This window comes from Hippopotamus amphibius, chromosome 3 (assembly GCF_030028045.1).
Source record: "Hippopotamus amphibius kiboko isolate mHipAmp2 chromosome 3, mHipAmp2.hap2, whole genome shotgun sequence".
Lineage (NCBI taxonomy): Eukaryota > Metazoa > Chordata > Mammalia > Artiodactyla > Hippopotamidae > Hippopotamus > Hippopotamus amphibius.
This window is the reverse complement of record NC_080188.1, coordinates 113,358,610-113,369,688: the sequence shown is the minus strand read 5'-3', so window position 1 is coordinate 113,369,688 and position 11,079 is coordinate 113,358,610. Positions and strand designations below refer to the sequence as shown.

The 11,079-nt window shown below is 42.8% G+C and overlaps 1 protein-coding gene across 1 annotated transcript; it reads right to left on the bottom strand.

Annotated features, from left to right (window-relative positions):
• Positions 1-1,663: 1,663 nt before the first annotated feature.
• On the bottom strand, positions 1,664-2,599 carry LOC130850275 (olfactory receptor 9Q1-like). Its single transcript, XM_057729711.1, has one exon. It carries the CDS (start codon positions 2,597-2,599, stop codon positions 1,664-1,666), a length of 936 nt encoding a protein of 311 aa, XP_057585694.1.
• Between the last annotated feature and the right edge of the window lie 8,480 nt (positions 2,600-11,079).

Below are 11,079 nucleotides of genomic sequence, written 5' to 3'. Positions count from 1 at the left end.
CCATTATAGAAAACAGTATGGAGTTTCCTCAAAAATACTGAAAATAAAAATACCATATAATCCAGCAATTCTATCCCTGGCTACATATCTGGAAAAAATTGAAAACTCCAATTCAAAAAGACACAGGCACCCCAGTGTTCATAGCAGCGCTATTTATAATAGCCAAGACATGGAAGCAACCCAAGTACCCATCAAGGGATGGTTGGATTAAGAAGATGTGCCCCCATTACACACACACACACACACACAATGGAATATTACTCAGCCACAAAAAAGAAATACTGCCATTTGCAGCAACATGGATGGACCTATTATGCTTAATGAAATGTCAGGCAAAAATAAATACTGTATGATATCACTTATATGTGGAATCTAAAAAAATAATACAAATGAATGTATACGCAAAACAGAAATAGACTCACAGACATAGAAAATAAACTTGTGGTTGCCACAGGGGAGCAGGAAAGGGGGAGGGACAAATTAGGATTATGGGATTAACAAATTCAAACTACTATATATAAACTAGAAAAGCAACAAGCATATACTATATAGTACAGGGAATTATAGCCGTTATCATGTAATAAACTAAACTGGAGTATAATCTTCAAAACTACTGAATCACTATGCTGTACACCTGAAACTACCACAATATTGTAAATCAACTATAGTTCAATTTTAAATGTTTTTAAAAATAAACATAATCTAAATGTTGAATCCTAATTGATGACATCATTCTGGGGCTTATAAGATTGAAGAGTACTAACACTGATGTCTGCAACTCACTTTGAAATGCCTCGAAAGATAAATGAATAATAAATGGATGGATAAATGAATAGATAGATTACACATATATATATATGATAAAGCAAAAACATCTGAGTACTGGGTAGAAGGAGTTCACTATGCATTGTTTTCAATATTTCTGCATGATGGAAATCTTTCATAGAAAATTTTGCAAAAAAAAAGTAATCTTGCTTTACAGTCACAGACCTGTGAGGTGTGCCACAACTGAGTTACACAGGATTTAACTTCAGATTCTTTGGTCACTTGTCCCAGAGTTAGAACTCTCACTCCAAACTCTTTTCGGGCTGCCTCTTCCTTTCCTTCTTTTCTCTCCCTGAAACTAAAAGTTCTGGTTCTCTCTCTTTTATTTTTTTTTAATAAATTTATTTATTTATTTATTTATTTATTTATTTATTTATTTATTTTATTGGCTGCATTGGGTCTTCCTTGCTGCACACGGGCTTTCTCTAGTTGGTGCCAGCGGGCGCTACTCTTCATTGTGTTGCGTGGGCTCCTCATTGTAGTGGCTTCCCCTGTTGCAGAGCACATGCTCTAGGCATGTATGCGTCAGTATTTGTGACACATAGGCTCAATAATTGTGGCTCACAGGCTCTAGAGCACAAGCTCAATAGTTGTGGAGCAGGGGCTTAGCTGCTCCGCCACATGTGGAATCTTCCCAGAGCAGGGCTCGAACCTGTGTCCCCTGCATTGGCAGGCGGACTCAACCACTACGCCACTTGGGAAGTCCTCTTATTCTTTTTTAACACCTTGTACCATGACATTAAACATTGAGTGTGCTATAAATAATGAGTTCCCAGAATGCTGGCACTGCAGAGGAGATGGTTCTCAGGATTTTCCGAGGTTGGACAAGGTCGGATGGTTAGGACAAGGTGACTCTGTTGAGAGTTTTCCTCAGGGCCTCCTTCATTTCCCTGTTCCTCAAGCTGTAGATGAGAGGGTTCAACATGGGACTCACTGCTGTGTAGAACACAGACACCACCCGGTCCTCCTCCAAGGACTGGCCAGAGTCCTCTCTCAGATACATGAAGATGAGGGTCCCAAAGAAGAGCGACACCGCAGTGAGGTAGGAGGCGCACATGGAGAAGGTCTTGGCCCTGCCTCCTGCGGAGGGTATCTTCACAATGGCCAAGATGATAAGCAGGTAGGACACCAAAATCACCACCATGCAGGCAGGGATGACAAAAATGGCAGATACAATAATTACCACTTCCTGAGTGTAGCTGTCCCCACAGGTCATCTTTAAGAGAGGAGGGAGGTCACAGAAAATGAAGTCGATCTCATTGGTTCCACAAAAGGAGAGCTTGAAAGCTGAGACCGTCCGCACCAAGGCGCTGAAGACACCAGCACCGTAAGCCCCTCCCACAAAACCCATCCGGACCTTCTGCGTCATGATGGTGACATAAAGCAGGGGTCGGCACACGGCCACGTAGCGGTCATAGGCCATGATCGCCAGGAGGTAGCAGTCAACTGAGCCAAAGAAGGTGAAGAGGAAGAACTGGGCGGCACAGCGAGTGCAGGATAGAACAGCCCCGTGCTCCAGCAACACGACCATCATCTGAGGTGCAGTGACGGACGAGAAGCAGACGTCCATGAAAGAGAGGTGACTCAGAAGGAAGTACATGGGGGTGTGGAGCCGGCGGTCCACGCGGATCAGGATGATAATGGCCACGTTCCCCAACAGCGTGATGAGATAGATAAATAGAAACAGAAGGAAGAGAGTCAGTGCCTGTTCAGGATGGTCAGTGAATGCGACGAGGAGGAATGCGGGAACGAAGGTGAGATTCTTCCCTGCCATGAAGCCAGAGGTACCTGAGCAGCCTAGGATGAGAAGCCACTTAGCGAGCTATAAATAGGATGTACCTGTATTTCCAGTTTACACGTATTGAAGGTGTACTATGGGCAAAATATGCCAGGGGCTATGTGGGGCTTCAGAGAGGACTGATATTTTTTTTTTTTTTTTTTTGGCTGCGTTGGGTCTTCGTTACTGCGTGCTGCCTTTCTCTAGTTGTGGCAAGCGGGGGCTACTCTTCATTGTGGTGTGCGGGCTTCTCATTGCAATATCTTCTCTCATTGGGAGCATGGGCTCTAGGCATGTGGGTCACTAGTTGCAGCACATGGGCTCAGTAGTTGTGGCGCATGGGCTTAGTTGCTCTGCAGCATGTGGGATCTTCCAGGAGCAGGGCTCGAACCCATGTCCCCTGCATTGGCAGGGAGATTCTTAACCACTGTGCCACCTGGGAAGTCCCGAGAGGACTGATCTTAACTCCCCCTTCCATGGGAGTTCTGTGACATGGAGTCATCTTGGCATGTCAAGAACACTGCCACAGGTAAACATTTTCAGGATAGGAGTGGTTATTCTGGCTAGCTGTGTGAGCCCCTGCCCATCAGATAACCACTGAGCCAAAATTTTCCTGTCCCTCCAATAGGGGTTGATACCTGACATCCTGCCTACTGTGGGAATAGCCATCTCAGGACGCTGTCCCTTTCCCTCCATGACCATCACTCCTCTCTTAGTTCAAACCCTCTTTATCTCTCACCTGGATCAAAACAAGAGCCATGTAACTAACAGCTCCCCCTGCCTTCAGACTTGCTTCTTGCCAGCTCTTGCTCCTCACTGTGGCCAGACTTCAATTTGGTCCCATCTCACTCTCCTATTAAAATCCAGGCATGGCGCCCGGTCAAGGATAGGATATTCTTTAGACTCTTCAGCATGCCAGGGGAAGCCCTCCGTGAGGTCTCCTCTACTTACTTCCTCGTGTCCCTTTCTTACTTCTCACTCCTTGCCCCCCCAGCCACACTTCTCTCCAGCCACCTGAATTATTTGCAGCTTCTCTAATTCCCCACATTCACTCACATCTCTGTGCTTTCCATAGGCCACCCCTTCTGCTGAAACACCTTATCTTTCCCATCCCCAGGGCCCTGTCCAACTCCTATACCACCTTCAGACCTCAGCTCACATTCTACTTCCCACAAGAAGTCTCCCTTGAGTCTGTCTTCCCTGGCCAGGGTATGGGCCCCTTGGAGCTCAGCACACAGTAAAGCCTCAATCTTTTTTTGTGGAATAAGTGAAGCTGTCAAATGAGATAGAAAGCACATTGCAAAAAGAAAGGCATTGTGCAAATCTTCGAGTGATTATGTTTATTTTTATAAAAATATTTAAAAACAAAAACTGAAGTCTTAAGAACCCAGTAATATTGATAAATATTCACAGAGGTCATAAGCCGACCTTGGACTTACCCTATCATTCTCAACATAACAGTGTGCTTACTTAGCAGAAACCTTCTGTCTTAATTAGATTCTTTTAATTTACCAAAAATAGATTTTAAAAGAACAGATATTTTCTTTAATAACAGAGAACATGTATGACACTATTCTAAGTGATTTATATACTAAGTCATTTAATCCCTACACTCACTTTATGAGGTAGGAACTTTTATTATCCCCATTTCACAGATGAGGCAACTGAGACAGAGTTTTAGTAGTTTAATCTTGTGTCCAAAATTGTATAGCTAGTAAATGATGGAACTTCCATTAGGAAGAAAACTGCACACAGAAACGCTATTTATCTTAAAACAAGATTTTACATGCATCACGAGTCTATTCCAATTGCCCAAGAGGACCTAGGAAATGTCTGCCCTTAAGTAGACACGTGAACACCAGCACTGCAGTCTATTCATATCTGAAGGCTGATGGGGACTCGTGCTAATGGATAGAAAGTCCTTTGGCAGAGCTGCAGTGCAGTGGGGTAGAGAAGATATTTGATCATCTTTAAAGCATTAGACTTTGGCAGCTAGGCCAGTGTTGCACTGACATATTGGAAAAAATGATAAATAAAAGAAATTGGATCTGGTGATCTGAACTGAGCGTGAACCAAGAGGACCAGAAGAGTTTTCTCACCTGAATTCCACTTTACTTTACCTGGCCAGTCCTCTTCTCTCTTTGTCCACTATTTTTCCTTTTTCTCTAAAAATTGTTTCTCTTCCACTGCTTGAGAAGCATCCTGAGGGTCTCAGGAGAGACCACTAGGCTGGGTAGCAGGGGGTCTGCGTAGGTCTTGTCCTCCCAAACCTGCTCAGTTACGACACTGAGCAAGTTACTTAATCTCTCCAGGCTTTGACACCCTTCTCCCTCATCCTGCACTACACACACACACACATACACACGTGAGCCAACTTGGGGACAGTAATGTGCCGGCTGCCTGAAGGCCAGTCCCTTGCCAGTTCTGGTCTGTCAAGCACTTTCTTCTCTTTCTCTCTTCCCTTAATCTTTCTGTTTCCGTGATTAGCTAAACCTGGTTAATGTGAATTCTTCACTCTGGTTTTTGTTCAGTTCCAGGCTAGGAGAGCTGAGACTGGAGAAAAGCCTCTTCAAATGGGCTCCCAACTCCTGTGCAAATAAATCCCTTTTGGCGAAGACACTAATAGTCTCTGAAAGTCTGACGTCCCCAGTCAATGGCTGATGTGGTCTCTAAGGAAAGACAATTATGGCTAACGTGGATTCTTAACAAGGCTCCTGCTGCCAGTTCCAGCTCCCGAAGCCCTTCAACACACAAGTGGGGTCTAAGAAGCCTGAATCCCTGTTCTACACAGTCCCTTGAGGAGTGAGATGTCTCTGGCTTAACTTCTCTAGTCAGAACAATGTCAGAAACTGTGCCCTCAACCGTGTGACCACATCCTAGAAGGAATAAGGCTGCTTTGTAAATGCAAGTCTTTGATCGCATCGTTCAGAAGGACACGGTGGGAACTCTACACAGAGACTCAACAAGACACATCATGTCTTCTAAGTTTGCCCTCTCTAGAAGTCAGGTGGTTTTCTGTCTCCACTCTCCCTTTCTTTTTCTTTTTTTTTTTTTTCCCCTTTAAAAGCAAATGAAATGACAGGGAAAACAAAAGCCTGGGATGTGGCCCAGAGGAGAAATTGGCACGTTATTTTTGTTGGCATGGCCTTTGCCAGCTCTTTGCATCTTTTACACTGCAGTATTCCTTTAGCCCCGAATTCAGAGGCATTTTGTTAAGCCATTGACTTTCAAGATATCTCAATTCAGAAAAGGAAATAAGGAAGAGGGGGAAGAACAGAATAATTACAGAATAATTGTTCTCTTGGACAATTATGAGAACCAAGAGATAATGAGACCACATTGATCACTGATTCATCACTGCGCCAAGCCTTCTAAATGAAGAGCAGGAGATACAAAAGTGAAACAAGTCCCTCTACAAGAGAAAACACAATGCCTGTCTACAGGACTATGCAACCTGGCAGGTTACATAATTTTTCATCCTACGGATAACAAGTACTAAGCTCATAAGTGAGGTGTAGCTAAGGTGCCATGGGGAGTCAGTGTCAGGCAGGATTACTGATAGATGCGGTAGATCAGGGGTGGCTTCCCAGAGGAGGTGGAACTTGGCAGGCAATTTGGATGGAGGTGAGAGTTGGGGGGATGATGGGCAAAGCTCTTCAGGAAGGGGGATGGGCATGAGCAAATTCACAAGGGCAGAAAAGCCCAGGGATTACTCCCGACACAATGAGTGGGACTTTGGCAGCAGTACAGGATAGTATTAGGCAAGTCTAGGACTAGGGTGAGGTAAGAGACGCACTCACCTTGGATGCAAAGTTAAGGTGGCACCAAAACCTTTAGTAAACAAGATAAATAATCACATGATATTATTAAAAATAAAAATCCATGCAAAAAAACTCTATGATGAATAAAATATCAAAGTTTTAAATAAAGAGCACCAGTATTACTGATTTTCCTTTTGCCTCCCTCTCCAATATCGTTCAGCATAGCACTGTACCCTAGTCTTGAAAAGGGAGCGCAAACCAACGGCTTCCAGGGCATAGGCTTAACAAGTGCCTTTTAATCACCTAAGGATATTTCATTTCTTCCCTGTCTACCCTCCACTTAGGAAAAGAAAATGTAGGAAAGTCATCTTAATAAGATCTAATACTTGTAGAGTAGCTTTAACCATTTCAAAGCACGCTCTTCGTCTTCACAAGATCCCTGTGGGAGTGAAAGAGATAACAAGCTCCTCATTTGTACTGATGAGGAAACATGGCAAAGAGAGGCCCAAGGTCATATAGTTACCTGGTGAGTGGCCTAGAAATTGTGTCTGTCCTGTGCTCACTGCTTGCTAATGGACTCCCCTACTGCCCAAGAGGACTTATTTTTATGACCACACACATGTACACATTCACATCAGAGCTCACTGGGTAAACAGGTGAGTCCTCTGGGTTAGGCTGTAATTAACAAATTACCTTAAAATCACAGTGACTTAACACAATAAATTTATATTAACCCATGGAAAATCCGGTATGGGTAGGGTAGTTCTCCTCTGTCTTGCAGCTAAGCCATTTAGAACAGGTGGACTTCAAGATTGCTAGTGCAGGAGAAGACAAAAAGATCACAGAGGATGCCACTAAGGACCAGTCCTGGTCTGCCTCCCTCCCACCTACATCCCAGTGGCCAGAATCCAGTCATGTGGCTTCAACATTACTGCCTACATAATCTAGAAAATGTAGGGGAGCACACAGATATTTGTGCAAACAAATATTTGGGCTCAAATCTCTGCACCCTCATCTTTTGTGCATCCTTTGTGCAGTAGGAAGTCTAGAACCCACCCCAGAATTTCCAGAGACAATCAAGAGCTTACTGTTTCATTTGTGTGCCTCTGTTTTCCTGCTTCCACTAAAGTGTTATTTACACCCATGCCTGCTTTCCATAACTTCTCACCCTTCCCAGTACCATATCATGCCAAGCATGAATCACAGCCTTTTTTCTTTATCCTTCACTCTCCAAAGCAAAATTAACACGGTGTGTTTGGGTAGCAGATTTTTTTTGTCTTTTTTTTTTTTTAAGGTCTTTATTGGAAAAGAATTGCTTTACACACTTATGCCAGCTTTTGAGGTACATCAAAGGGAATCAGCTGTATTTATACATATATCCCCATATCCCCTCCCTCCCGCGACTCCGTCCCACCCTCCCTGTCCTGGCCTTCTAAGGCATCACCCATCATCAAGTTGACCTCCATTTGTTATACAGCAATTTCCTACTAGCTTGGGTAGCAGACTTTTAATAAAAATATTGTAGAAAACTTAAGAGGTTCCTAGTACTACACAGGATAGGGAGAAAATTCGAATTGAATAATTGATGTCATTGTGCTACAAATTCCCCAGCCATTTCCATCACAAGAAATTTGTCACTGGCTGCTCCTCACCTCCACCTTAAGCCTGCTGCTACTATATGACCCATATCTTTCTCTGCCGAGATCATCTTTTATTTATATATCTCTTCTCCCAATTCCTCAATCTTCCAAATCCCTATCTAATCCAATCCACTAGAAGACTCAAATTTCTTTGTATATTATTATGCATAATAATCTAAATCTTTAACACCCAAATACCTTCCATTTAGACCATACATTAGAGGTTCTTAAATTCCATCATCCAGATGCCCTTTAAGATGTTTTCCTCAACAAAGGGAAATGTCTCTCTTCAATAGAAAAAAATTAGGTCAAACTCCAGCTAGCATTTAATTTTTTTTTCCACTTTTAACATTACCAAAAAAGGATTTAGTGCTCAAAGATGCCTTAGAAAGTGGGTTAAATGACGTAAAATGTCTTTACTAAATAATTTCTCAGAGGCTTTAGTGTGATAATATGCTTTATAAATCTTCAAAATGAACTATGTATTGTGTAGTAATTCTCCAAAGTATTTGACAGTGTTTACTAAGCTACTGCGGTGTTCAAACACCCACAAATTCAGTGACACACAAGAATAAGCATTTATTCTCACACTCACAGGGCTATGGGTTGGTCAGGATTTGCCTTATCAAGGCTGGGCTGGGCTAGCTTGGCCAAGCTGCAGCTTGGCTTCTGATCTGTTTCATATGTTTCTCATAATCTTTGGGTCAGCAAGCTACCCAGGATATGTTCTTCTAACAGTGACAAAGATGTAAGTGGGCAAAGCCCCATTACCCAAGCACATTCAAGACTTTGCTTACATTCAGTCTGCATGTCTATCAACCAAAGAAAGTCACATGGTCAAGCGCAACATCCTGGAGCAGGGGGATATATTCTACTCACAGTGGAAGAGGATGGGAGTGAATATTTTCTGAACACTTTTCCCTATCACCCATAAATACTCAAGCCCTACCACCTCCACCACAAGCAAAATATTTTCATCACCACCTAAGATCAGCCTCCCACACACAAGCTCCAACAAATTACAAGTCATGGCTTGATATCCATGGGGGATTGGTTCTAGGACCTGCCCCAGATACCAAAAACCCACAAATGCTCAAGTCTCAGAGTTGGCTCTCTCTATTGGTGATTCCATATTTGTGGTTCCACATTCACGAATTCAACCAAGTATGGATCCTGTGGTGCTGTAGTATTTATTGAAGAATATCCACCTCCAAGTGGACACTTGCATTTCCAACCCGTGTTGTTCAAGGGTCAATGGTACATCATTGGCATCAAAGTTTAGGATCTTGTGATCTCTACCAGCCCAGATGCAGCTTCTCTTGGTCTAGAGGACTGTGAACTAAGAAGACAAGTTATCTGCCTGCCCCACAAACACCCAACATACATTGGTGATCCAGGCAGGATAACCACAGTAAACATACCCATTAGGAAAGAAGAAGAGAGGCAGACACATGGTAGTTACTGGGCCATAGAAATTCTCAGATCCTACTGGGCAAAATATTGCCATGTCCCCTCTCCCTGGGGTATGAAATGTGCCTTGTTAAGCCATGAATCTGCTTCTTAGTGGGGATAGGGCACCCCAGCTGGGTGTCCCTCAGGGCTTTAAGAAAATATCATGACTATTAGATCTTTCGCATACTCCAAAGTTCTTTAATCCTAAACATAGGTAGCTTCTACTTTAGCCTTTTCTCTTTCAACTAGTATTCTCTAACCACTTAAGAGTTTACCAGAGAGAGGACATGATAAATTTTGGTTAAGCGTATGAATCTGGTATCACACTGCCTGTGTTTGAATCCTAGCTCTGCCACGTTCTAGCTGTGTGATCTTGGAAAATATGCATAATCTCACTGTAACTTAATTACTTCACCTGTAAATTGGGAATAATAATACCAACTTCATAACGTTATGGAGGAAATCAAATGAAAGAGACATAGTGAGAGAAATAAAGCCACACTTCAGTAAGATATCCTGATCTCCACTATCAGAAGAGTGCTTCCCAGACCTCTTCCCGAATCCAACCTTTCCTCCTCCTTCCTATCTGAATCTTTACACATTCAATGACATTGCAGGATTCCCACAAACTGGTTGCTTGAAGATAGCAGTAAACTTTCTATCTGGGTTTTAATGATTGTAGAACCCACTACTAATAATTGTGATGCCACAGAAATAGCCAACATCCCTGAGGGACCAGGAAGTACCAGGCATCATGCCAAACACTTTACATGTAACTTCTCACTTAAAAATAAAATTATAAATCACTCAGGCCAAATGGAACATTTCTAATCATATAAGGAAATATCCTCATAGATGATAAAGCAATCTTGGGTAGGTAGTTCTCACAAACTCATTATGCAATTGTCATCTCATCATCTTCCTATCTCATTTTGCTCTTCTCTAGCTCAATATTAATTTACTGCTGATGTCAACCTTCTCTGTTATTGCCATTACACAATTTAATTTCAAATCTTTTCTTTTTCCCCAATACTACTTTATTTTTTTTGGGGGGGGGGGGTACACCAGGTTCAATCATCTGTTTTTATACACATATCCCCTTATTCCCTCCCTTCCTTGACTCCCCCCCCTTGAGTCCCCTCCACCCTCCCTGCCCGAGTCCTCTAAGGCATCTTCCATCCTCAAGTTGGACTCCCTTTGTTATACAACAACTTCGCACTGACTATTTTACAGTTGGTAGTATATATATGTCTGTGCTACTCTCTCGCTTCGTCTCAGTTTCCCCTTCACCCTCCGCCCCCTCCCATACCTCAAGTTCTCCAGTCCATTCTCTGTATCTGCATCCTTGTTCTTCTCACTGAGTTCATCAGTGACACTACATAATGATCAAGGGATCCATCCAAGAAGAACATATCACAATGGTAAATATCTATGCCCCCAATATAGGAGCATCTCAATACATAAGGCAAATGCTAACAGCTATAAAAGGGGACATCGACAGGAACACAATAATAGTGGGAGACTTGAACACCCCACTTACATCAATGGACAGATCATCCAAACAGAAAATCAATAAAGACACACAAGCTTTAAATGACACATTAGACCATCTCGACTTCATTGA